Below are 27345 nucleotides of genomic sequence, written 5' to 3'. Positions count from 1 at the left end.
GGGGACCCATTTACCTGTGTAGCCGCCAAGGCTGGAAGCTGTCACATGACCAACCATCTGGGCCCTGAGAGTGAAGATCTGTATTTGAACTCAGGTGGCCTAATGTGCCCCCTCCCTCCGGTCTGATCTCATCTTCAGCCTCACTTCCGGCGCCTCCTCCTCCTCTGGCCCTCCTGGCTGGCCTGGGGCCGCTTTGGGGGCCCTGCTTTCCTGCTTCCCCAGGACGGGGGGCTCAGGCCTGAGAACTCACAGCTGACCCACATCTGCTGCGCACTGTGATCCTCTCTTGGCTCACCCACTCCCAGGGCATAGAGGCACCCCTCTCCCGAGGTTTCTAGTCCCAAACACCCTCTGCCCCTTTTGCAAAAGGAAAAGCCATTAAAAGTATCAGTACCCAGACCTGCCAGCGCCTTCCCTGGAAACAGAAATGCTTTCACAGTCAGCGTGTGAATCAGCAGGCTGCTAAAATATTTAACGCCGGGGCGGCTTAACAGGCCCTGAGAAGAAAGGGGAGGCTGAGGCTGCAGTTGGCTGGGGCCCTGCTGACCCCGCACACCCCTGGGAAACCTCCTCCACCCCACCAGATTCTCGGGCCAAGGACGATGCGGAGATGCAAACGCAAGACCCATCTCTGCCCCGAGCCCACCTCTGCTCCCTCACATGTGTAGCCAGTGGGGATGGTAGGACGGAGGGTTCTAGATGACGTGCCACCGTTCAGACTGGGTCACCTGAGGCCCCCTCACCAGGCTGGGGCCTGAGGTCACACTGGCTAAGCCAAGGCTGGTCCAGCGGCCATCCTCCTTGGCTTAGGGACTAGAGACGCCTTCTGCTGATCCGGGTTGCAGGGCAGCTGGGCTGGGATGAGGCCCCGGTCTCTGCTGTGTAGACAGAGCCACCTGCCTTCCCCACTTGCGGAGCCCAGGGCAGCAAGAAGGAAACGAATGCTCCCTCACCTCCACCAGGCGTCCCGCCACCAGGCAGGTGTCCCACACAGAACCCCATGGAATCCCTACCAGCTTTGATGGGGACAATTCACCTCTTCTGTATACAGGAAAAAGTGTGTCTTAGAGTTGGGCTGTCCCACACAGAAGCCACCGGCCACGCTTGGCTCTTCCCAACTTCAGTTTTAAATAATCAAAGTTCAGGACAATTCACCGTTCAATTCCTCAGTGGCCCTGAATCACGTTGCCCTGAAACTGACCCTCAGTTTTCAAGTGACCTGATTTCAGGTGCTCAGTAGCCACAGGTAGCTAGTGTCAGCCACCTTGGACAGCGGAGACAGAGACCATTTCTATCATTGTAGAAAGTTCTAGTGGCCAGCGTTGATAGAAGAACTTCTCCAAGATTCTACCTGGCCAAGAAGTTAACGGTTCAAGATCTAAGCTCACGTGTGAAAACCTTTCTGGCCCCAGCTCCAGGTCTAATTAGCTCTCCGACCTTGAACAAGGCATGTCACCCGGTTAAGCCTGACTTCCCCCTTTTCGTCAGGCATCTACAAACAGCACCTACTGACGGTTGAGGTGTCAGAGAAAGAAGATGCTGGATGTGAAGGTACTCTGGCCCAGAGGGAGGACTAAGTGAGAAGAAATTCATGTTGACTTCTTATTTTGTGTCGGACATGCCACACAGAGAGACTCATGTCATCCTAACCACGCTGGGATTGCTAGTGAACAGGTTCAGAGGATGATGCCCCCAAGGTCAGAGAGCCAGAACTTGAGCTGGAACTTGAGGTCTGTCCACCTTGAGGCCTGTGCTTGTCCATGCTAGAAGAGAGAGTTCTCTCCAAAACCGAGAAGCAGATCCTGGGGTGGCCGGCATTGCTGGGAAACACAGCCGCCTCCCCAGGGAAAGGTCCTTGGCTCAGTTCAGGCATGGGGTGGGGGGCGGGGGGGATGTGCCAACAGAGGCCATCAGGGACCAGAATCTGGTACTAGCTCTCTGCCAGTGACTTCCTCTCCCTTCCCTGTTCTGAGCCCTCGGGTTCCCTTCCAGCAATAATCAGCCAGTCTAAAATGTCCATTTCTTGGGCCACCAGGGTGGACCAGTCGGTTAAGCGTCCAACCCTTGATTGTGGCTCAGGTCATGATCTCATGGTTTGTAAGATCGAGCCCTGAGTCAGGCTCTGCACTGACAGCCCAGAGCCTGCTTAGGATTCTCTCTCTCTCTCTCTCTGCTTCTTCCCTGCCCACACACACACACACACACACACACACACACACACACTCTCTCTCTCTCTCTCTCTCTCTCTTTCATTCCCTCTCTCAATAAATAAATAAACTTTAAAAAATAAATAAAATATCCACTTCTCGATCACTGCTGCACAGGTCCATGCACAGGGGCCTCCGCCTGTGACAGTAATGAGAGGTCCGAGGAAGGGCAGCCCGGCCAGCATGGACACATTCATTTGGAAAATCACCACCCAGCCCTGAACCTGACCCTCGCTTTGCAAGCAGCGGCACACAGCTCTTCCCCATCTTGGCTCCAGGGGCCAAGGCAGGAAATCCAGCCCACCACGGCCGAGGAGGCTGCCAGCCTTCACGTGGGTGCCCCATAAGCCAGCTTTCCAAGGGGACCTGGCGTTTTTCCAAAGGACAGCTTCACCTCCAGGAAATTTCATTTTAATTATGGAACACAAAGGCTTCAGAATATAAAGGCTACATTTTAAAAGGTCCTTTGACTTTTATATGTGATGGCTCACATCGAACAAAGCTGGGGCTCATACTATAAATCCGTGTCGTTTGTGGAGTCCTCAGATCCTACGCACCTTTGAACCGCGTAACAAGCTCTCTGGGAGCCGAGTGGCTTTAGACACGATGGACAATGGAGGCACGGACAGGCCTGGCAGCCGGAAACGACTCTTACCCAGTGTCAGACTCCCTGTTCCTGCAGGGGCTGTGACGATTCCATTTAGGGACCGTGGCCACGTTTTCCTTTTGCTTAATTGCCAGGATGCTTTTGAATAAATACATATAAAATTATAACAGTAGTTGCCATTTTTGATACCATTATTTATTGATTACTTGGTTTATGACCATACGCCGGGTGTCATGTCAGATGCTTTAGACACATTCTAATTTTATCCTAACTCCAACCCTAACAGAAAAGTGGTTTTTGGGGTTGTTTTCCCCCCCACTTGATAGGTATGAGGAGATGGAAAAGTTAAGCAGGGTATCCAAAGCCACAGCGCCAGTGAGAGGCCCTGGGATGTGAACGGGCGTGTCTCACTCTACTGTCTCCTGTTTGGGAAGAACGCAGCTCCAAGTAAAAGGAAAGTGCCAGAGGAGGTCTGTAACAGCCTAACCCTTCTCAAAAGGAGGTTTAAAATAATAGAAGCAAAGTAATATAAACTCAAGCCCAGAAGGATCTCGGTGGAGAGAGGGATCTGTCCTCCTGGCTTTATCTCCTGAGAGAACTACGTTTGAATGCTATCCCCCCCCCTCTTCTCTTCCTTAATTTACACAGCTGTAGCCATCCTCAGAACCTTATTCTTAAACTCGAAAACACGGTGTCACAGCTGGCAATTTTAGAAGGAGGAGGAGAGAGAAAAGGAAGAATTGGCGACTGAGTGGGAAGCAGACGTGGGAGGAAGGGTAAAAATCATCCAAGCCCACTGTCGGGCCAGCGAGGACTTCCTCGCACAATGCCAGCTGTCTCCCTCTCTTCTCCCTCCTGACCTCCCTCAACTTTTCACCCCAACTGCCCCTCACGGGTTAGCCTAGGTCTACTCTAGGACGCTGAGCATCTGGGAATAATTTAATTCTCTCAACATGCACTAATAATTGGTAATGATAGCTTTCCAACTGTTTCCCCCAAATGGAAAAGAAAAAGACCCCTGTAAATAAATATTCAGCAAAAAGCAAGCTTGGTAATATCCAAGAGATTTTTGGATTCAGTTTTCCAAGTTGGATAGAGTTGGATTTAGTTTTCCAGAACTACAGACCTGACCATCACTGATGGGTCATCAAAATGCCAAATTCTGGATTTTCCAGCCATGAGGAAGAGTCATATGTGTACAAAGCTGAAATCAAATTCACGCACCTTCTGTAGAAGAATCTAAAGATAAAGTGAGGCCATCTGCGGGCCCCAGACGCGCCCACAGGCAGAGACACCACCAGGTAGAAATCAACTCCTACTTCTCAGAACTGGGGTACACAGACCCCTTGGGTGTGGGGTGGTGGCAAAGCCACAGGATACCCAAGGCACGTCCACCAGCGGTGCCAATTTGGCTTCAGAACGTGGGAAATAAAGCAATAACCACACCTGTGCTCCTGACACCTACATATACATGGGATTGGGTTACTGAACTGTCACAGACAGAAAAGACACATTCCGAAGATACTGAACCTGATCGTGGTATCAGCTCTATTCAAATCTACAGAATCTTCAAAATTCAATAAATTCAACAGAAGCACGGCACCTCGTAACCAACGAGAGAGTAGAAAATCTGGTCCGGATTTGCCTTGCTCTTGCCATCACAACTCAAAACATTAGACTTTTCTAGTAGAATACAATATAACACAGCACCCGGTGACAGACAGAGACTCAGAAGGTTTGGTAATAAAATACAAGCTCAAAAACTTCCAAGTTGAAGCAGATCCCTGTGGGCTACACGGTAGGGGTAAGAAAGAATTCACTCTGTTCAGCCATTAAGATATTTTAGCAGACAGAGAATTCAGTCTAGAGAAGAAAGACAGCCAGGTTGGAACGTCAACTTGAGGAGAACAGTCTGCATGGGCAGAAATGGGGGCCATTCAGTTCACTGCATGAGGAAAGACCACCCTATAGGGAAAGGTAATGGAGAACCCGAGAGCCACCAAGCACCAGGATGTACCAGTAATTCACTGGAATCTATGATTTCAGCCTTCACAGCAACTCCACGAGGCACTGCTGTTGTCCCCATTCTACAGATGGGGAAACTGAGGTTTTGTATGTAACTAAGAAGCAGGGCTGGGATGTGACTCTGGGGCCCCAGCTCCTGGTAGCATCTGCTGTAGTGTGGCCACCCCACTGGCCCCAGACTGCTGCTGAATGTCACTTTCACGGGTCACACCTGCTGTTCCCAGGGTGTGCACCCTCTGGCCTTGGTGGAACTTTCTCTGAGGCCTGCCCAGGTCCACAGCACGGCTCCCTCGTGGCAAAAGGATTCGCCAGAGGTACGGAGCCTCCCCCTCAAGGCAAAGAAGTGTTTCCAACATGTGTGTTAAAACCGTAGGAATGAGGGGTCCCCGGGTGGCTCTGTCGGCTGAGTGTCCGACTCTTGATTTTGGCTCAGGTCTTGATCTCTCAGTTTGTGGGTTTGAGCCCCACGTGGGGCTCTATGCTGCTGGTGCAGAGCCTACTTGGGATTCTCTCTCCCTTTCTCGGCCCTTTCCCTACTCTCTCTCTCTCTCAAAATAAATAAATAACCTTAAAAAAAACCCTCATAGGAACAGTTTGCTGGACAGAGAGATGTGGGCGTTTGGGGTCCCCATTGGAAGCTTTTGACTTCTGGATCACTGTCACCAGGTGTCAGAGCTCTGGGAGGGGCCATGGTGTCCAATAGGGCAGCCCCTCCCCCACCCTGCATGTGGCTGTTGAACGCTTGGAATGTGGCTGGTCCAAATTGAGTGCTGTGGCAATAAAATACACACCAGCTCTCAAAGACAGTATGAAAACGAGAATGCAGAATATCAAATTAATCATCTTTATATCAATCACATGTTAAAATGATAATATTTGTGATATATAGGGTTAAATAAAATAGATTATTGAAATTCACGGTACCTGTTTCTTTTGAGTTTTGAATGTGGCCAGTAGAAAATTTAAGGTTACATTTGTGGCTTGTGTCTTATTTCTGGAAAGAACTGGTCTCTATCTTCTGGAGATCTCTGATGGTTCTGCTAAGCGTAAGTTGGAATCCGTCGTAAACTGTTTGCTCAGAGGTTGCTGCCCCCGGTTCCCCTCAAGGGAGGACAGCTAGAGGTCACCCCACCCAGCAGGATGGAGGAGAGAGTCCATTCAGAATTCTATCTGGAAATCCTCAGCCAATGACATTGGGATAGGCCTTTTCCCCAAGAACCCAAAGTACAGGAAAAGCCAGCTCTCCTCCTCATTTCCTTCAAGGACAAAGTCAAGGACAAGGACAAGACAGGTTCTGGAGCCCAATGGTCTAAACAGAAATAGACTGGCGAGCCACTCATGTAAGGCAAGAATGCAAAAGCTACGTATGTAATTCCAAAAGTTTTGGTAGCCACATTAGAAATAGGAAAAAGAAATACATGAGATGAAATTCAAAATATATTCTAACCCAATACATCAAAAATACTATTATCTTAACAGATATCAACATAAAAATTATTAATGATTTATTTTGTTTTCTTTTTACTCATTTGAAAGCTTCAACATCTGGTATGTATTTTAATTTTTTTTTTTAGTGTTTATGTATGTTTGAGAGAGAGAGCGCACACACAAGCGGGGAAGGGGCAGAGAGAAAGAGGGAGGCACAGAATCTGAAGCAGGCTCTAGGCTCTGATCTGTCAGTGCAGAGCCTGGGGACTCGAACTCATGAACCGTGAGATCATGACCTGAACCGAAGTCGGATGCCTAACAGACTGAGCCACCCAGGCACCCCGTCAGTCTGTATTTTACTCTCACAGCGCATCACCATTCACACGTGACAAACAGCTGTCACAGCAGATGGCACACCTCTAAGAGATCCCGAGAGTCCACCTCCCAGCAGACCCTCCATCAGACCGAAGGGAACAGAAATACTGCTTAGCACCTTAACGTCAGTGCTCAAGAAACTGGGATAAAGTCACACAACCTCAGCCACTAAGACATGTTTACAGAGTTTTCACGGCCAGGGGCAAAACAGGCTACCTACGTTTAAATAGAAAAAAAAAGTGGATAAAAATACACAAAATAAGGGGCGCCTGGGTCGCTCAGTTAAGTATCTGACTTTGTCTCAGGTCATGATCTTGCACTGCATGAGTTAAAGCCCTGCGTCGGGCTCTGTGCTGACAGCTCAGAGCCTGGAGCCTGCTTCGGATTCTGTCTCTGTCTCTGTCTCTCTCTCTCTCAGCCCCTCCCCAATTCATGCTCTCTCTTTCTCTCTCAAAACTAAATAAATATTTTTAAAAAAACACACAAAATAATAATCATTAGGTGGTGTGGTTGTGGAGTTTTCTCTTGTACTTTTCTAATATTAATTTAGAAATTATGATTTTAAATGTTTAAATTAGTACAACAATAAACCATGAAATATTTATTGAGCTACCATATGTCTGGCCCTGAGTTCTCCAAGAAGGTGATAAAACCTCCAGGAGCATGGAGAAGGGCGCTAATATGTCACTTGTGAGGAGGGAGAGGATTATCCTAGTTAGATGTTTCTCCTGTGCTTTAACTGGCGAGGGCTGTGGGGGGCGGGGTACATACTATGTTAGCAGCAGAGACAGGTGTCCAGCACACACTACACTTGCATCTGCCCAAAGCAGCACAGGCCTGCTTCTCGCTGGCCCAGCTTTTTAAGAAGTAGGGCAGAAAACACAGCTGGGTGTCGGTAGAAGTGCTCAGACTCGAAAGACAGGTGACCGTGCATTCTTTCTGCATGTGCAAAATATGAACCAAATCATTTACAAAATGCCTGCAGCTGTTTGGTAGGACACACTGGGCTGCCACAGGTACTAATTTAAAGTCCACCCTGCTACACACACACACACACGCACACACACACACACACGCATGCACACAACACCGGAACAGCCAAAGTTCCAAGGATGTTCACATTTCCCCAGAAGGATGAAACCCCCGAGCAGCTGCTTTCCTACAGCCACAGGTGGCATTTCAGGGAGGACAGAACCGGCAGGCACATGTCCCACAAGGCTGAGGGTCCAGGATTCACAGTGACACCTGTCACTTGCTCCCTAATCTCGAGATCTCTATGGAGTGCAACTGGGGTTGGTGAGTGCACATTCCTGCTTCAGAGATTAAATCAGTGTTGAGCCCATTTGCCTCAGACGGCGATATGCCAGGTCGGTGGTTGTCTAGGGCTGGGGTGGGGGGCTGGGGTGTGATGTCACGGGTGCAGGGTTTCTTTGGGGAGGATGACAATGTTCTAAGATGGACTGCTGTGATGGTCGCACAACTCCGAATTTGCTGAAAGCCACCGCATTGTACAATTCAGATGAGCAAACACTATGGCATGTGAATTACATCTCAATAAAGCTGTTGTTGTTTTTTAAGGTAATAAACTCCGATGTGAAACTCACCCATCCCGTTTCTAACAATGGAGCCCTCAGTCTTCGTGGGCGCTGCCTTGCCTGCGTAAGGAATGGGAAAGGCTGTTTGCTGCTTTCGTGTGTCAGCAAAGCTCTCTCTGCAAAGCACCCTTCGCGTCACTGCCAGAGAATGGCCTCATGGCTCTCCAAAGACTGATACCTTTTTACTGACCTTTCTGCTCCTCCCACACTTCTGGCCTCCTCTGACACGACGTTGCCCGGGACATTTGGAGCATCTTTCTCAGGAACTGAAGGTGAGATGGAAGGATCGGGCCGGGGGCTCTTTCTGGGAAAACGTAAAGAAAGTGATAAATGGTGAGAAGCTAAGAATGCGTCTCTGCATCCTACTGAAAAAAAAAAAAAGCCCATTTCCCAGCGAAAGCTTTACGTGGGTACCACCCCAAAATCCCTAGACAAAAATCACCATCTGTCAGTCAACCGCTTTGAGATGCCTTTGGATCATTTGGACCTCTCTGTATAAATAAATCCAGATTCAAAAGCAAATGTCTCTGGGCTCCAGGAAAACATGTGATTGGCTCTAGCCACGGACCCAAGAGTGTGTGGCCAGCCAGTAAACACTTCACAATTTTCAGACACTTTTTGTTAAGTGAACGGAAGGACACGTAATGGGAACAGGACATGCCAAACAAATAGCTCGCTGCTTCTAGCGTTTGGCTCCCAGTTTTGAGAATCTCCGCACACCGCAAGGTGGCAAGCCAATGAACTTCAATAGTTCGGTATGGACAACTTCGCTTTAAAAAAAAAAATCTATTTCACTGAATTCTTAAAAACCCGGGGTGGGAATCCGTTCTGGAGCTGGCCCTGTGTTCCCCTGGGCATTTGTCCTGTCTGTACCTTTCAACCTGGCTCGCTCCCGGGGCCAGGTTTTGTAGCAGCGGCACGTCCCAAGGTCCGTCAGGCTCTGGAGGTGAGGGGACTGGCAGCTTGCCGCCCCCGGCAGCAGTGGGGGGCTTGGGGCGCTGCTGCTCCTCAGCCGGCTGGTGCACAGATGGGCTGTCGGCGCTGTCCTCCCTGCCCGGGTCTCCATCGGAGTGGCCCGGGGCCTCGCCGGTTCCTGGCAGTGCTGGCCCGGGAGCAGCACCCGAGAACATCTTTGTGGTACCTGTCTCGGGCCGGTCAGCAGACACCTGTGACCCGGTCTCAGCTGGGCTCAGAGAGACATCACCCTCTGCTTCGCCAGCAGCTCCTGCCACGGAGCTGGGCTCCAGGGGAGTGGCTGGAACTTCCCCAGCCTGTGGCTCTGGGGCCCGCTGCTGGCCCAGGGCGTTTTGTGTTCCTGAGATCCCGGCAGCACCTCCAAGCCTCTGCTCACCCCCAAGAGCGTCAGGGGTCCAGGGTGCACTGATGGCCTCGGCCCCAAGCGGGACACCCCCATGGGGAGAAGATGCTCCCGGGGCGCAGGTGAACACAGGCATGACACTCGGACACCCTGTGTGCGCAAAGCCACTGCCGTCCTCTCTGGGTTGGCTGTCACCCATGGATGCTCCCTGGTGGTATATTCCAGGAGGAATTCTATCTTCTGGAGCTGAGGCCCCTTCTCCGTGGCTCTGGGGAACCATCTGGAAGTCAGCAGCTTTTCCCATGGGCGTGCTTGGTGCAGCTGCAGGAGAGAGACCTGAAGCTAATTCCCCATGCTGGGAGGGGGGCTGGCCCCCCGGCCCCGGCTCGGCCTCCGCAGCCCCCTCTGGCTTCTCACTGTCCTGCACCATCTGTGGGACACCAGCCCTTTCCTTTCCCACGCTGGTCCCTGGCAGGTTCTGCTCTGCGCCTGGTGCCGCCAGACCTGGTTGCTTTCCTGGACTGGGGTGCTGGGGCCCCGGACAGGGGATCTCAGCCTCCGTAGGCCCCCCTGGCTTCTTTTCCCTTGTGCCTGCCCCGAGTTCAGCAGGAAGGGCGGGGTCAGGGGCGATGGCCGCTCCTTGCGTCCCGTCTGGAGGCCTCTCTGAGCGTGGCCCCGGGACGTCCTCACTCCGCACACTCCTCTCAGCTCCTGCCTTTTCTCCAGCTGCACTCAGGGGTCGATCTGAGGTCAGGGCTCTGAGCACAGTCTTCTCAAAGATCTTGGTGATGTGCTCCCTGAAGTCAGGGAGCCCAGCGATCATGCCCCTGCCCGTCTGCTTGGAGCTTGCGTCCACACCGCCTGAGGCGCCCCTCCTCGGATCCTCGGAAGGTTCCACCATCCTCTCCCCGCTGCCCTCTGTCTCCCCCGCTGCGTCACCTGCCATGCGTCCCTCACTGGCAGGGCGTGCTGGCATCTCCCTGGGCTGGGCGCCTGCACCGGGCACTCTCGCCCCCTCCTCCCCTGTCATCTGCTCGCTCTTGGTCAGAAGCAGCATCCTGTCCAGGTAGGGGACGGAGCCCGCAGGTCCCTCAAAGTCTGCGGCTTTGGGGCTTCCACTGCTGGCTTGCGCCGCAGAGATTTCCCCACCGGCAGCTCCTGGTGGTGAGAGGGAGGCTAGCGAGCCGACGGAAATCTTCACGGGGGTAGCTTTCTCCAGGGCAGGCAGAGGCTCTTCCACCGGACAAGGGCCTGCCCCTTTCCCAGCAGTGCCAGCAATATCCAGGTAGGGAGTGTCCAGAACGGCTTCTTCTTGTGGCCCCAGTGGCAGGTGGCTCTTTTGGCTGGGGACAGCCTGGGCTGCAGAAATGTCCACCTCGCTCCTGGGAATTGCACCCAGCTCTCTGGCCGGTAGTGAGGCATCCTGGGAGCTGGCCGGACGTGGCTGTGCTTGGCAGGGCTCCTCGAGGGCAGAGGTAGAAGCTTCCTTCCCGGGGGAGGCGCGCTGCTCAGAATGTAGGAAGCCGCCCCACGCAGCAGCTTCCTCTGACCCCTCCAGAGCCCGCTGCACCCCCACGTCTCCTTCCTCAGCGTGCCCACCGGCCTCAGTAGCGCCTCCATCAGCTCCTTGATCCTGGGCCACTGGGCACCTTCCGAGAAGCCCCTGGGCCTCCGCGTCCAGGGCGGTGGGCTGCTCCATCTCCCTCGGCGGGGCCGGTGCCGGATGCTGCCTGCCTTCCTGGCTTTCGCCCCACGCCTCTCTGTCTGGGGCATCCCGGGTGGGTGTGACTCCAAGGCTGGCGGGCGCCGGGACCGGCGGCCCGGGAGCTGCGTCCAGGAGAGCAGCTGAGTCAGGCCAACAAGGTGGGGTCCCCGCTGTGTTCCCACTTGCCTTCTCCGTCTTCCCCAAGCCCCGGAGCGGGGGCTGAGCATTAGCGGCTTCTGAAACTCCTGCATCACGGAGACAAGCTCCTTCATGCCGACTGCTGGCTTGCGACACACCTGCTGCCTCCTGCCGGGACTTGCTCAGCCCCTGCGAGGCACAGCAAGTCTCCGTTCTGCTCAAGACACCGGCAGGAGGGGGGTCCTTCAAGGCGCCTCCTGCCGGAGGCGAGAGTCTGGAGGACAGGCCGCCACTGCCTGCTTCCTCTGGCTCATTCTGCCCCAGGGCTGGCAGCTCTGGTCCTACTGGGGCAGATAGCTCTGGCTGCTGGGTCGCAGGACCTTCTGGACCTGTGTCCTTGGGAGCTGAACTTGGAGCACCAGCCAGACTGTCTTTGGGGAGCGCAGCCAGAAGCTCCGGTCTGGAAGCTTGCCCCTCTGGCCCGAGAGTGGGCCAGTGCGCATCCTCCAGAGGCCCCACAGGTCTTTGAGGAGCATCTGGGCCTAAAATCGTGCCACTGAGACCCCCTGGGTAAGTATCTTCCTCAAGTTCACAGTGCTGGGGCTTCTCCTGCACCGTGTCAAAGACGCACGCTTGGGGGTCTGACTGCAATGGCTGGAGGTAGTTCTCAGAAGACACTGAGGGCCCGTCAGAAGCAGCCCCTGGCCTCCGGCGGTCTCCCAGGCAGGGTGGCTTTCCCTGACAATCTTGTTCCAGGCTGAGCATCGGGAGCCCACGGTCCACTGCCAAACTCTCCCCACTGACAAAGCCCCCGTCGGCATGGCCTTCCTGACCAGCTGCCTCCTGCCCCAGCCCACCAGGCCGGCCTGGCGATGTCAGCAAGCCGTCCCCGTCACAGCTGTCGGGCCTCGGCGCAGATGGGGGGCGCCTCATCTTTGTCTCTGACATGCTCTGGGCCTCCTGGGCTTCGGGGTCGACCTCTATAGCGCGAGCTGACAGGAAATCTGCTCTCTCGGATTCTAAAGCAGGAAGACCGTCCATTCTTTCCAATCCCCCCGCTACCCGAAGGGTGTCAGGACATGGAGTCTGCAGACCTGGCCCCTCCCAGACGGCTTCTTCGGGAAGAATGTTCTCACCAGTTCCGTCCGGCCCAGGGGCCAGGAGGACACCCTCCGCAGAGAGCTGGTGCCCTGAGCCAGAGGCCTGGGCCACAAGGGCTGCCCCCATCACCCCGCAGGCCACTGAGCTCCAAGCTGCATCTTTTGACGGAGAGCCAGGCCTGTCGGTGTGCTCAGGACCCTCCTTCTCGGGCGGCTGTGCTGAGTCTGTGCCGGAATGCGCTCTGCTCTCCACGTCACGGCTTAACTTGGAAACCTCTTTTTCGACCTCTGGGTCGGGCTTGCAGCTGGAGGCCCCGGGTTGCTCTCCCCGAGGGCTCTCAGGATCTCTACTGTCAAGTGGCTGTGCGACTTCTTCCTGTCTCCGGGACTTGGCCCCAGGAGGTCTGCTCTCCTCCTCAGCCTCTGATGGGCTTTCAGGGGTCATGGCTTCATCCTCTGGCCCCAGTGAGCTTCCGGCACTTTCATCTGATGCACAGGGTGGGGCGGAGGGTGGTACTCCTTGTTGAACTTCACGGTCCTTCACTGAGAGCTCTGCCCTGGCCTCCTGAGGCCAAGGGTCAGGACCGTCTCCAGGGCTCCCTTCTAGACCTTCTCCCTCATTTCTGAGATCTGCCGCATGCTTCCCCCGTCCCGCCAGCCCTGCGTCTGCTGGCCCACTGGCCGGATCTGTAAGAACTGGCGTCGCGGCCTCGGACAACATCTCTCTGCCGGACCAGCTGGGCTCTTCTGCGGCCGCACAGGCCCCAGCAGCTGGTTGCCAAGTGGAGCCTGAAGGCAGACTAGCTTCCTCTGTCGGGGCCTGCGGGGAAGGCTGGGCGCTCACGAGCAAAGCCCCTGTACCTGTACCGGGATCGCCTCCCTGGCCCGCTCTCTGCAGGGGCCCCTGAGCGCCGCTGGCATCCACGCTCTCCTTCCCAGAGGCCCCGGGCCCGGGAGCCAGGGCGGGACTCGGCGGACCCCCGGGCAGCTCTGTGTGCTCCAGACATGCTCCCATTTGCTGCTGGAGGCTTTCCCAGGGACTTGTGCTGGCTTCGGGGGCAGCCCCTGAGTTGCTGCGGGTGGGAGGGCAGGCCCTGAGGGGTCCTGAGTCATCAGCTGAAGCCTGAGGCCGTACCTCCACTTGGCACGGTTCTCTCTCTAAGGCTCTGGGCGCTGGATCTTGCGGGGTTGGGGTCTCGGGTTTTGTGGGGGGCTCCTCCAGGTCAGCTGAGCTCTCCCCATCTGTCTGAGCTGCAGCTGGGGCCTTCGGGGCCGTTGGTACAGAAGCTGCCGGCTGCCTGCACTCTGCGTGGGGAAGGCCACCTACAGCCTCTTGCCCTTGGGACTTGAAGCCACCATCTTTCCCGCACAGCTGTCCCTTCATCAGCGCTTGAGGAGGTGCTGGTGACATTGCTGGCAGCTGGTCAGTGTGACTGGAGGAAGACAGTTCATGTCCCTCTTCCTTCAGGTCTCCCCCTCTGCCCTGGGCACCAGGGACGATGGCGCCCATGTTGCATTGAGTAGAAATGTCTCCTTCAGGGACACGCACTGTTGGGGCATCCCCATGGGCATTTGGGGAGGGTTCCTTCCTGGGGTGCTGAATAAGGGGCCAGTCTTCAGGTGCGGCTCCAGGGCTTGCCAGGCAGACTTCCGGGGGGCCCTCGGCAAAGGGCATGGAGGCCGGGGGCCACTTATTCTCCCAGGACACTGGTGGCCAGGGCAGTGGCGAACCTTCTGGGCCCCTGGCTTCCTGTGGGCATTTGCTTGGCTCTGTCACCTCTGAGGACACGAAGCATGGACGCAGGCTGGCAGCACCTTCAGAAGGGGGGCAGGAGCCTCGGCGCCCGTCACTGCCAACAACGAAAACACTCAATGTTTCATTCATTCTCATGGCTGTGAGGCCAGAGCCACATCACAAGGAGAATCACCCCCACTTTTTCTCCTGCTAAAGACCCCAAAACACACCGTCCCCATGCAGCTCATTCCCGTATGTGAAGAGACCATGCCCCCAATCCTCCCAGCTCCCCCCCTCCCAACCACTACACAAGCCTTTACTTTCTCCAAAAATCAATGCAGGGGCATCACACACATTCAGATTGGAGCTTTCCATGTTGCTCAGTTGGGAACAGGGAGAAATGAAAACAACTTCCCAGGAGTCCAAAATGCAGGAGAATGAGAAAGGTTTCAACAGGGTAACAGAGGGCTTGACCCAGGTCTGCATAACTTACAAGGAGGTCCTGAGTACATACGTGGACCCTTAGATGTTCAGGAAAAAGGCACAAGTAGGCAAAGCCATGCTTTGAAATAAAGAGCTATTCTTGGGTCACCAGGGTGGCTCAATGGGTTAAGCGTCTGACTCTTGAAGTTGGCTCAGGTCACGATCTCACGGTCTGTGGGATCAAGCCCTGAGTCAGGCTACACACTGACCGCACGGAGCCCACTTGGGATTCTCTCTTTCTCTTTCTCTCTCTGCCTCTCCCCCACTTGCACTTTCTCTAAGTAAATAAGTAAATAAACTTAAAGAAAAAAGAAATAAAGGGCTATTCTTGATAATAATTGACTCGATTCTTAAATTCAACGTGTGGTACTATGTGGGGTATAATCCAAAACTCAATTCTGTTTAGGTCTGGAAAGCCTGCCTGTGACCTACATATAAAATTCTTGGGAGCCGAATTACCTTCATACCCATGTTTTTCCTAACTTGAACTTACTTCGTTGAACAGCATGTGAAGCAAAACCATGAAACCTGCTGGCAATTTAGGGTGACGTGGCTCACAATGACGGATTTGCTGTAGGTATCCAGCTATCCAGTTACTGTAGAATAATTCACCACGTGCCATATCCAGACTGGGCTTTTCAAGTCTCCATGGTTTTTACTAAGTGCATTTAAAAATTTTTAAAATACTACGTGGCCAATACAGAATTTTGAAAATGTAGGAACAGTATCTCCCACATTCTTGCCACTTGAAGTGTTCTGGTGAATTTCCTGTTCTTCCTACACAATCTTCTAAAGGATGCAGTTTTGATATTCTGACGTAGCTGTGATTCTATATACCTGTTAATGATCATATACCTTTCACTGCCAAGAGAAATTGCTCAAGACAAAGTTAATGGGAGTATGGTTTTTCTAGGGCTTTTACCATGTTCTTTAAAATTATCATAGGGAGAAAAATCTATGAAATGGTCTTGTGTTATGTATATACACATTCACGCATTCACACACCCACAATGCTATTCACGCATTCACACACCCACAATGCTTTGGTTGGTTTTTGGGGTTTTTTTGATGTTTATTTTATTTATGAGAGAGAGAGACAGTGTGCACACGTGTGAGAGGGGAGGCTGGGGGTGGGGGTGGGGCAGAGGATCTGAAGCAGGCTCTGTGCTGACAGCGGAGAGCTTGACACAGGGCTCGAACTCATGAACTGTGAGATCACAACCTGAGCCAAAGTCAGAGGCTTTGAGCCACCCAGGTGTCCCTCACACACCCACAGTGCTTTGAATGTGACCAGAGGAGAGATTCTACTCTACACGTTCACTTCCAAAATTCTAGCTTCCCAATGCAAGGCAACACATGTACACTCACTTATCAGGGATGCACACTGTGGCAAGGTGAAAAACATTCCAGTTAAAATTTGGAATTGGATTGTGTTCTCCTAAAATCCATATATTGAAGCCCTAACCCCCAATGTGACTGTATTTGGAGAGAGGGCCTTTGAGGAGGTAATTAAGGTTATATAAAGTTGAATGAGTTGAGTCCCAATCCAATGTAAGTGGTGTTCTTATCAGAAGAGGAAGAGACACCAGAAGTGTGCTCCCACAGAGAATCAGCCACAAGAGGACACACCACGAAGCCACCATCAGCAGGCTGAGAGGACAAGTCTCAGCAGAAGCCACCCCTCACCTTGGAAATCCAGCTCCCAGAACCGTGAGAAAATAAATTTCTGCTGTTAAAGTCCCTCAGTCCATGGCAGTGTGAGCAGACTGATCCAACAGGAACATAGGTGTTTACTGTACTATCCTTGCAACATTTTGAGGCTTCAGATTTTCCCAAATGAGAAGTGGGGGAAGTAATGTATGCTGCCTCTAAGAATAAAAGCTACCCACAAGGGAACCTGAATGTATGTGTCCCCGCAATGCATACGTTGAAACCTGATTCCCAAGATGATGGTATTGGGAGGTAGGGCCTTTGGGAGGTGACGTGGTCCTGAAGATGGAGCCCCCATGAACAGGATTAGTGGCCTTATAAACGAGTCCCCAGAGAGCTCCTTTGTCTTTTCTGCCCTGTGAGGACACAGTGAAAAGACATCCATCCATGAACCAGGAAGCAGGCTCTCACCAGGAGGAATCTGCTGGCAACTTGATGTTGGATGCCCAGCGGCACATCTGTGATCAGCCAGCACCTGCCGTCTCTTTCCCTGACTCCATCCCAGCCCCTCCCCAGGCCCCTCACCTATGAAATGCACTCGACCTCTTCGAAAGGGGTGTGTACACACCGCCACAACACCACTAACCCTTATTTCCTGCCGCTTCCTGCACATATGACACAGGAATGATGCACTGAAAATATTTAAGACAGGCCCAAGGAAGAGTTGGTTACCATCTCAACCAAATTTGTATTTTCAGACTCCTTCAGAGCTGATAAGGACAAAAGAGAAAGCTCAGAGGGTGAGTTATACCAATCCCTGTAATCCTCAGCTGGCCATGCAAACAGCTGCACCCAGAAAGCCCTGGCCCAGGGCTGACTGCTGCCTGGGGAACCACCTCGGGAAGCCACAGGACTGTTGGCTCATGGATTGTTCTGGAATCAACAACTCTGCACTCCGAATGTGGCTGGCTTCCTTTAAATGAGCACTTTACGTTTTGGGTCCCACCCATTAACTAGGGGTCTCACCGTTTAGAAGTTAATGAGATCAGTGGTGTGTAATTGAGAAATGAAGCACTTCCCACCATGGCTGCTTGCTCCAGAAGGGCAGAACATGGCGCCCTGCACACGGTAACAACACAAATAAAACCACTTCCTTGTCCCTGTCCGATAGGAGCTGCCAGCTTAGAGGGAGCGTGTGGCTTCCCTTCAGGTGGACTGAGGGACAAGACGACAGGTTCACTCAGGTGGACTGAGGGACAAGACGACAGGTTCACTCAGCTCGGGAACCTTGAAAACCTGTGGGTCAGACCACCAAGGGGGCAAATTCCCACTGAGCCGGGGGCACACGACTCCCCCATGATACGTGCTTGATTTATTTAGCATAAGCAGAGCACCAGCAATTTCTTTGATTATCCATCCGAAGCCATTTTTAAAACCAGATTGAAGCCATTTGTCAGAGGCAGATTTGCCTAAGGGCAGGAAAAATCCTGAGAAGCGATGTGTGAGGGCTCTGCATTAACTGAAGGTTACATAATGTCCTTTTGTGCTTCAAGATTGTATCAAAATGTGTGGGATGGAGATTCAGTTCAGAATCCGAAGGCGGGTTTCTGTGGGCGGGGCAGAAGAGACCTCTTGTTGGAGGGTTTTCTGCCTGAAGCGGGCGCTGGCGCTGAGTTGATTTTGCAGAACGAGGCTGATTCAGTCCCCTCAGTGCAGACCACAGCCCCCAGCACAACCAAGTGAAGTGTGGGTAAGGCAACCTGGGAGGAGAGGTGATTGGCTGCAGCAAAGTTCCGAGCAGACAGCAAAGATGCAGAAAAGGCCGTCCGTCCCCACCGCCCTGGCTGGAGACAATCACATCCAGATGGGCTCCTAAGTACACAGTTCTGAAGACATACATTGGAGCCACCCAGGAATGTTCAGAGAAGGAGGACAGTTGAGGGAAAACTCGCATGGCCCCTGAACTACCAAGCTTGAAGGGAACCAGTGAAACCATAAAGCAAAATCGTAACAATGGAGAGTTGCCACATACTGAGCGTTTATTAAGGCCGGGCCCATGCTATGATTGCGTTGAAAGGACCCAGTAGCCCTGTGGGGTGGATGGCCCTTACTGCCAGCATGTAGAAATATTCCCAGAGAGGCTTAGGACTGGACTCAGGGTCTCAGAACTTCTGATACGAAGCCAGATCAAGCTCCGCACTGCCTGGCTCCAGGGCCCTGCCTCCCTGTACTTCCGGCCTCCCTGTACTTCCGGTCTCCCCTCTTCTGGACACCACAGCCCCTTCTCTCGTTCACCCTGGCTGCATGACTCAGTCTTCCAGTCTGCAGCCAGAGTGATGGCTTAGAAATAAAAGCCTGGTCCCATCAGCCTCGTGGGAAGACTCTCCGGTGGCTTTGCTCTGGAATCAGCTGTGGCCCCAGCCTGCCCTTCCTGTCTCATCCCACTCGGAGCTCCCCATCCGTGCATCTGCCTGGGGCCCAGAGCCCCCCTGCTCTTCCCCAGCAGGTATCAGTTCCACTCATCACTTGTCAATAAAGCCTTCCTGACTTGGCCTGTGGGATCAGATCTTCTTTCACAGGCCTGCCTAGTGATGGCTGTTGTCACAGTTGCCATCAACACGGATTGATGACCACTCCCTCCACTGGAGGATAATGAAGACTGAGGCTTTTCTCTTTTCCCTATTGTATCCTCAATGTATAGTAAACATTGAATATATGAATGTATGAGTAGATAGAGGGGGTTAAATGGCTAGGTGGATGAGTGGTTGGATGGATGGATCATTGGGTGTATAGATGGTTGGGTAGATGAATGGGTAATGGATGGATGGATGGATGAATGGTTGGTGGATGGATGGATGGATGGATGGATGGATGGTGGATAAATGGTTGTGTGGATAGATGGTTGGGTAGATGGATGGATGGAGGGATGGATGAATGGATGGATGGTTGGATAGATGGATGGGCAGATAGGCAGATACAAATGAATCCAAAACAAGGATTCTAAATATGGAGAAATGCTCCCAAATCACAGTTGTTTGCTTTGAAGGTTAGGAACATTCTTTTCTTCCAGGCAATCCTAGCATTCTAGCAACCTGTTTAGTCCAAACACTTCATTTTACAGATGAGGAAAATGAGGCTCAGAAAAGACCACGTACTTTTGTTTAAATGCTTCTTCCAAAGAAATGAGGTTAAGGCCCTATGCACACTGGTGGGTCTGATGAACTAGGGGGTGTGCTGCAAGAAATTTGTTACTAATTATAAAGTACAGAAGTCTGTGAATGATTTGTTATTTTCATAAATTAGTGTCATTTCCCTACATCACATCATCACGGTTACTCATTGCATTCCAATGTTCTCTCTAGAAAAGAAAAGCAAGAGAGATCCGGGGAGTTTGAATGCAGCCCCTGGGAACCACCAATCCTGGAGTCAGACGCACTACCGTTGCGCCACGAGGTCCTGCTAGGGAACCACCAATCCTAAAACGCCATCCCCAATCGTGGCAGCTGGGGTGGTGATAAGGGGGCTCGGGACTGGGGGGTCCTCAGCTGTGTGCATTCCTGCCTGGCCCGCCCGTTAGGGGTTTTTCTGACACAGCTGAGCTCTGAGACAAGAACGACCCTCCTGCCCTTTTCTCCCTTAGCGTTGTCCCTGGGGACGAAGTGAGCCCCCGCTGCTTGGCGAGATGGGGAAGGCAGCCCCTATAGGCACAGGTTCCCCACAGGTGGGGTGTAGGGTGCTCAAGATCACTGAGAAAGGAGGTGCAGTCCCTTCTCCCCCAGCAGCCTGCCGTGTGACAAGGTCACTGGGGCTGGCCCTCCCCAGTCTTCGTGGCTCCCTGTAGGCGTACACGGCCTGGCTCTGGGTGTGCAAGGTTAGTTCAGGGGGCAGTATGGGGAGCCCCATGTTGACTTGCTTCCCTGCTTTCCTTCCTCCATGGTAAGACGCCCTTACTGTCCTGAACAGTGCAGATGCCCTGACCTGGCTCTGTGGCAGGAGTCCCCCTCGGCCTCCCTCCCCGAAAGGGCTCTCTTCCTGGGATGTTTGTGGTCCCTTTTCTGTTCTCCTGAAGCCTGTGTGTGGACTGTCTCTCAGTGCCCGCACACTGTCCTGTCTGTCTGTTTGCTCACTTACTTTCCTGCTGGAGGCTAGAGGGATTCATCTCATTTATTTTGATATCTTAGTCTAGCACTCATACGTACTCTGCCGAATGAATGATGGAATGATGGAATGAATACATAAATGAGGAATAATTTTTTGTAACTGACGTAAAAACCCGCTTACTTGAGTTAACTCCCATACTGTGAGATGTATCCGCTTTCCAGGGAGTTTGGAGAAGGATTCATGTTCTAAGTGATTTGCGCAGAGGAAAGAATTTTCAGGTTAATAAAGAGGGAGAAACTGCCAAATCTCAACAACTAAACATGGCTGGAGGTCTGGGTGGCTCAGTTAGTTAAGCATCTGACTCTTGAGGCACCTGGGTAGCTCAGTCAGTTAAGCATCTGACTTCAGCTCAGGTCAAGATCTCACGGTTAGTGGGTTCGAGCCCTGTGTCAGGCTCTGTGTTGACAGCTCAGAGCCTGGAGCCTGCTTCAGATTCTCTATCTCCCTCTCTCCCCCTGCTCACGCTGTCTCTCTCTCTCTCTCTCTCAAAAATAAATAAAAACATTTAAAGAAATTTTTAAAAAAGCATCTGACTCTTGGTTTCGGCACAGGTCATGATCTCACAGGTTCGTGAATTCAAGCCTTCCATCGGGCTCTGCGATGGCAGCATGGGGGCTGCTTGGGCATCTCCCTTTCTCCCTCTCTCTCTGCCGCTTGCTGCTCATGCAAGCACGCTCTCTCTTTCTCAAAATAAATAAGTAAACTTCAAAAAACAAACAAACAAACAAAAAACAACTAAACATGGTACTTCATGGAGAAAGGCACCTCCTCAGAAAATTCTTTGCAATTCTAGCAGATTAGGTCCAATCTACACACACACAGCATTAATTTGTCCAAACAGTGTTTCCTGCACAGAGGCTTAGGAGCCCACTGACCTTAGCAGTCTTGTCAGACTCAGCTCTGTATTTTTAATCTAGTTTTAACTCTTTCCTAGGCTCATTCGTTGATAGAAAAAACAAAGACCACAGGCTTGAGCAGCCCATGTGATGGCCAGAAGGAAAATATTGGTAGGATCTAAACAGTTATGGGGGAGAAGGGTGCGTGTGTGTGTGTGTGTAAGGGGGTGGTGTCCTTACTATTCAGTCTGCACTCTGCCACATGAACTTTTACATGACTTCAAGGTCACGGTCGGTGTCAGTCCACTTGTGAGAATCCATCATCTGGCATAGCATAGGGAGGAAGACAGGTAACTGAAATCCAAGGAAAATTCAAAATTGATCTTCTAACCAACGATTTCAGCATCTTTCTTGTGGCATCCAAAAGACAGCAGACTGACCCCATCCTGCGATTCCCAGACTGACTGCTGGAAGGGGTGATGGATTGCTGCACACGCGAGTTCCCTATCACTGGCACGAACTCATCTCTCTCTCTGTGTCACTCACATCTATCATTGTCCTTCTAGTGCATCTAGAGAAGTCATGATCAGACCCTAATTCACTGAAATGCATTTCTGACATAATTATTACTTCTGATTATTCAGATATTTCCTAATGTTCAAATACCAAAAATAAAACTACTACCCCATTAGAGAGGATATCTTTTTTAAAAAGATCTTTGAGGGGCGCCTGGGTGGCTCAGTAGGTTAAGTGTCCGACTTCAGCTCAGGTCATGATCTCACAGTTTGTGGGTTTGAGCCCTGTGTGGGGCTCTGTGCTGACAGCTCAGAGCCTGGAGCCTGCTTCGGATTCTGTGTCTCCCTCTCTCTCTGCACACCTCCCCTGCTCATACTCTCTCTCTCTCTCCCTCAAAAATAATACAATGGACATTAAAAATAAAAAACAGACTACATTAAAAAAGGATCTTTGAAACTTTAATAAGCCCAAATCAAGGAATTTGGTGGAATGTTTACTTAAATAGGAATATTTTCCTAATTTTAATTTAAATCCTAATTATCCATGGGAAAATGCAAGCAACAGTTTTGTTTGTGTGCTTGGATTATGGGGGCATTTTCATTTTGTTTTGACATCAAGAAACAACAAATAGTGCTAAGGATATTTCTGCTAACATTCCTTCTCGATAAGACTTCTAATGTCTATTAAAATCATTTTCCTGCCTTTGTCCACTCAATAGAAGTATAAAACTTCAGAATTTTCCCTTGATAAGTGAAAAATCGTTCAGAGAATTTAGAGCATTCCCTGAATAAAAAGACGTCACCAGTTTCACCTGTGTGAGGCTGAACTCGTGTACTGAGCTAAAAAAATGTGAAGAAGGGTTTCTTTCTAGACCAAGTCCCAGTCACCCGCCTATTTTGGTGACATTTGCCTCTCTTTAATCCCACCGGCCTAAATGCGTGTGGGACGGGAGAGTTGATGAGTCAACATCACCAGGGGCCAGGCCACTTCCATGGTGAAGACATAAAAGTCATTCTAGACTCCTGCCCAACAGTAACACACCTGCGGTGATGATCCGGGAAGATTAACTCCTGTCAGGGTTGGCATTTGAGGCCACGAACAGAAAAGAGACTACAAGGGCATGCAACATAAGCTGCTCTTGAAAGGAAAGAAAAACTACTCTTGCTCATGGTATCCTCTCTCTCATTACTATTTTTTTTTCTAGAAGCATCTCCCCACCACTCCCAAAATAAACGCCAGGCGTTTTGCGGCACTTCCATTGAAAACTACAGAAAGAAACATGATGCTGTGGCTTTTTGGTCTTTTCAGAGAGCTTGGGTTGGAAAGTGTCATATAAAGAATTATTAACAACCGGGGGTTGGACTAATGGAGATTGGCTGCCACAAAAGACGTGGGAGACAGAGGCCTGTGATCCCCAGAGATGGAAGGCACCGGAGTAAGTGCTCCTCCTGCCCCAGCCGAGGTCTGAGGAAGTGGCACAGGGAGTCCATCAGTCTCCTGGGCTTGATGGGACGGAGCTGGGCATTGACGGCCAGAGAAGAGACACCTGGACACAGAGACTCTGGGGATATCCAAGTACTATTCAGCATGTATATGTATATGCACTTGACAGTAGGCTCAGACCATCCGAAAGGTTTATAGGGAAGAATCCTTAACGCTAATACAGGGCCAGGAAAAACTCCTGTTCCCACAAGTCGCAGTGGAAAAGCCCATAATTCCTGGGACATCCATTACAGCACTAAGAAGTGTCTTGTCTCCGTGTTGGAAAAAAAAAAAATCCTGGGCTAAACACTGCTCTGGTTCCATCGAATGAAGTCCCAAATGGGTTTGGCCATTCCAAATAACTTAACTGCATCCCAGAGCAAAGTTCAGGAATATTTATAAGAATACAAAAATATCCAGGATCCAAAAGCATAAGGCCACACAATGCCTGGAATGCAAAGAAGCAGGAAAATATGACCCACAATGAAAAGAAAACTCAATTAATCAAAACCAACCCTGAAATTATGCAGATGATAGAATAAGTACACAAGGACTTAAAATTTTTTTTTAAGTTTATTTAGTTATTTTGAGAAAGAGAGAGAAAATGAGTCAGGAAGGGACAGAGAGAGAGGGAGAGAGAGAGAAAGAGAGAATACCAAGCAGGCTCCACACTGTCAGCAGAGAGCCTGAAGTGGGGCTTGAACCCAGGAACCATGAGGTCATGTCCTAAGCTGAAGTCAGATGATTAACCAACTGAGACACCCAGGCATCCCTCTCTTTAAAAAAATTTTTTGAAGTTTATTTATAGAGGGGCTTTTTAAAAAGTATTATAATTGTGTTCCATATGTTCAGAAGGCTAGAGGGAAGACTGAGCATGTCAAGTACAGACATGGAAGATATAAAAAAGATCCCAATTTGGGGCACCTGGCTGGCTTAGTCAGTGGAGCATGTGATTCTTGATCTCGGGGTTGTGAGTTTGAGCTCCAAGTGGGATGTAGGGATTCCTTAAATATAAAATATTAAAATGATCCCAATCAAATGTGTCAAGATAAAAAGTCTAATATCTAAAATGAAAAACACACTGGGTGGGATTAGTAACAGATTAATCCTTACAGAGATAAAAGGTTAGTGAACTCAAAGACAAAGCAATAGAAACACTCCAAAGTGAAACATGCAGAGAAAGACAACAAAAAATTTTAAAAACAGAGCATCAGTGAGTTGTGAGACAATTCAAGCAGCCAAATATCCATGTAGTTAGAGGCCCCAAAGGAGGGAGGGATATTTTTTAAAACTATTTGAAGAAATGATGGCTGCAAAACTTTCCAAAAATGATGTAAACTATAAACCCACAAGATACAAGAATCTAAATCTAAGCACAAGAAGGAACTTACACCAAAGTATATCATAACAAAATTGCTTAAAACCACTAAAAACATGAAAAATATTGGCACACCGGGGTGGCTCAGTCAGTTAAGCATTTGACTTTGGCTCAGGTCATGATCTCATGGTTTGTGGGTTCGAGCCCCGCATTGGGCTCTGTGCTGACAGCTCAGAGCCTGGAGCCAGTCTTTTGATTCTGTGTCTCCCTTTCTCTCTGACCCTCCCCTACTCACACTGTCTCTCTCTCTCTCTCTCTCAAAAATAGATAAAACATTAAAAAAAACATGAAAAATATTAAGAGCAGCCAGAGAAGAAAAGACAGAAGAATAAAAAAAAGGATGGCAGAAATTTTTGTTGGAAACTGTGCATGCTAGAGTACAGTAGGGCAATCAAGTTCAAGTAGTAAAAGAAAAAAAAGAAACTGTCAACCTAGAACTCTTTGCCTAGCAAAAACAGCTTCCAAAAACATGGGCAAAATGAAGAGTTTTTTCAGACATTTAAAAGCCAAGAGAATGAAGCACCAGCAGACCTATCTTTCAAAAAATATTGAAGGAAGTCCCACAAACCAAAAGAAAATAATACCAGATGGCCATCAGTATCTACACAAAAGGATAAATAACAGCAGAAATGGTGACTCTGCAGGTAAATATAAATTCTTTTTTCCTTATATTTAAATCTCCTTTAAGAGATAGTCAAAGCCAAAATAACATACATCATGGGATTTGAAACATACGTAGAAATAAAATGTATGACAACAAAGCACAAAGCCCCAAAGGAGAGAAATAGAAATATATTGTTGTAAGACTCTTCTAAATGTACACGAAATGGTGTCATATCACTTGAAATGCATCATATCAAAGATGAATTGTATAGATCCTAAAGCAACCACCTATATAACACAAACTGTTAATAAATTAAAAGGGAAATAAAAAAGAATCATTAAAATAATGACCATTTTCAAAAGAAGGCAAAAAAGTAGAATAAAAGGAAGAGCATAGAAATGGAGAAAACAAATAAGAAGACTATAGATCTAAACCACCCATATTAATAATCACATTAAATGTAAATGTTATAAACTCTTCAGTTAAAAGGCAGTGATATCCAGAGTGGATGGCAAAAGGAAGACCCAACTATATGCTGTCTACAAGAAAAGTATTTCAAACTTTGCTTAAAAATATAAATAGATTAAAAGTAAGAGAATGAGGGGGGAAAGAATTATACTGTGAAAATGCTAATGTAAAGAAAGGTGCTGTGTCTGTATTATAATGGACAAAACATTTTGGAGCAAAAAATATTACAGGCATAAGGAAGATCATCATATGATAAAAGATTCAATTCATCAATAGGACATAAACATTCTAAAAGTCTATTTAATAATGGGGGTGCCTGCATGGCTCACTCCATTAAGCGTCTGACTCTTGATTTCAGCTCAGGTCATGATCTCATGGTTTGTGAGATCAAGCCCTATAAGGGGCTCTGTACTGACAGCACATGGAGCCTGCTTGGGATTCTCTCTCTCCCTCTCTCTACCTTATCTCCCACCACATTATCTCTCTTACCACATTCTCCCTCTTCCTCTCAAAATAAATAAATAAACATTTTAAAAAGTTTATTTAATAACAGAGCTTCAAAATACATAAAGCAAAAACTGGTTGAATAAAAAAGAGGGGCACCTGGGTGGCTCAGTCGGTTAAGGGTCTGAATTCGGCTCATGTCATGATCTCGCCGTTTGGGAGTCAGGCTCTCTACTGACAGCTCAGAGCCTGGAGCCTCTTTTAGATTCTGTGTCTCCCCCTTTCTTTGCCCCTCCCATGCTCATGCTCTGTCTCTCAATCTCTCAATAATAAATAAAAGCATTTAAAAAAAAAGAAATGGCCAAATTCACAATTATAAAATGATAGTTCCATACCCCTTTCTCAATAATTGGTTGAACAAGGGGCACCTGGGGGGCTCAGTAGGTTAAGCATCCAACTTCAGCTCAGGTCATGATTTCACTGCTCGTGGGTTCAAGCCCCGCATTGGAGTCTGTGCTGACAGCTCACAGTCTGAAACCTGCTTTGTATTCTGTCTCTGTCTCTCTGCCTCTTCCCTGCTCTCTCTCTTTCTCTCAAATATAAAATAAAACATTGAAAATTTTTTTTAAAATAATTGAACAAGTAGATAGAAAATCAGTATAGATTCAAAGGACTGGAACAGCACTATCAACCAACTTGACCCGATTGCTGTTTGTTAAACACTATCCATTAGGGGCAGAATTATATTCTTTTCAAGCACAAATGTACGTTTACAAGATAGACCATATTCTAGCCATTGAAAAGTCTCAATTAATTTAAAAAGATCCAAATTATCCAAAGTGTATCGTCTGGCTACAGTGGAATTAAATTATAAATTAATAACAGAAAGATATCTGGAAAATCCCCAACTATTGGGATATTAAATAATCCGTTTCCAATAGCCCATGAGTCAAGGAAGAAATTAAAAGGAAATTTAGAAAGCATTTGAACCAAATGAAAATGAGAACACACATATCAAAATGTGTCACATGTAGTTAAATCAGGACTTAGACTTTTAATGCACTAAAGCACCTATGTTAAAAAAAAAAAA

The 27345-nt window shown here is 49.7% G+C and overlaps 1 protein-coding gene across 6 annotated transcripts in view; it reads right to left on the bottom strand.

Annotated features, from left to right (window-relative positions):
* Window positions 1-27345, bottom strand: part of TACC2 (transforming acidic coiled-coil containing protein 2) — a 207658-nt gene that overhangs the window by 135288 nt on the left and 45025 nt on the right. For all 6 annotated transcript variants that reach the window (XM_029932718.1, XM_029932722.1, XM_029932719.1 and 3 more), the window contains exons 5-6: window positions 9111-14348; window positions 8428-8541 (exon numbers count right to left, since the gene is read on the bottom strand). In XM_029932718.1, the coding sequence (XP_029788578.1) occupies window positions 8428-8541; window positions 9111-14348 (5352 nt within the window). The remainder of the gene's footprint in view (window positions 1-8427; window positions 8542-9110; window positions 14349-27345) is intronic.

This window comes from Suricata suricatta, chromosome 2 (genome assembly GCF_006229205.1).
Source record: "Suricata suricatta isolate VVHF042 chromosome 2, meerkat_22Aug2017_6uvM2_HiC, whole genome shotgun sequence".
Classification (NCBI taxonomy): domain Eukaryota; kingdom Metazoa; phylum Chordata; class Mammalia; order Carnivora; family Herpestidae; genus Suricata; species Suricata suricatta.
This window is presented reverse-complemented; position numbering and strand designations above follow the sequence as displayed.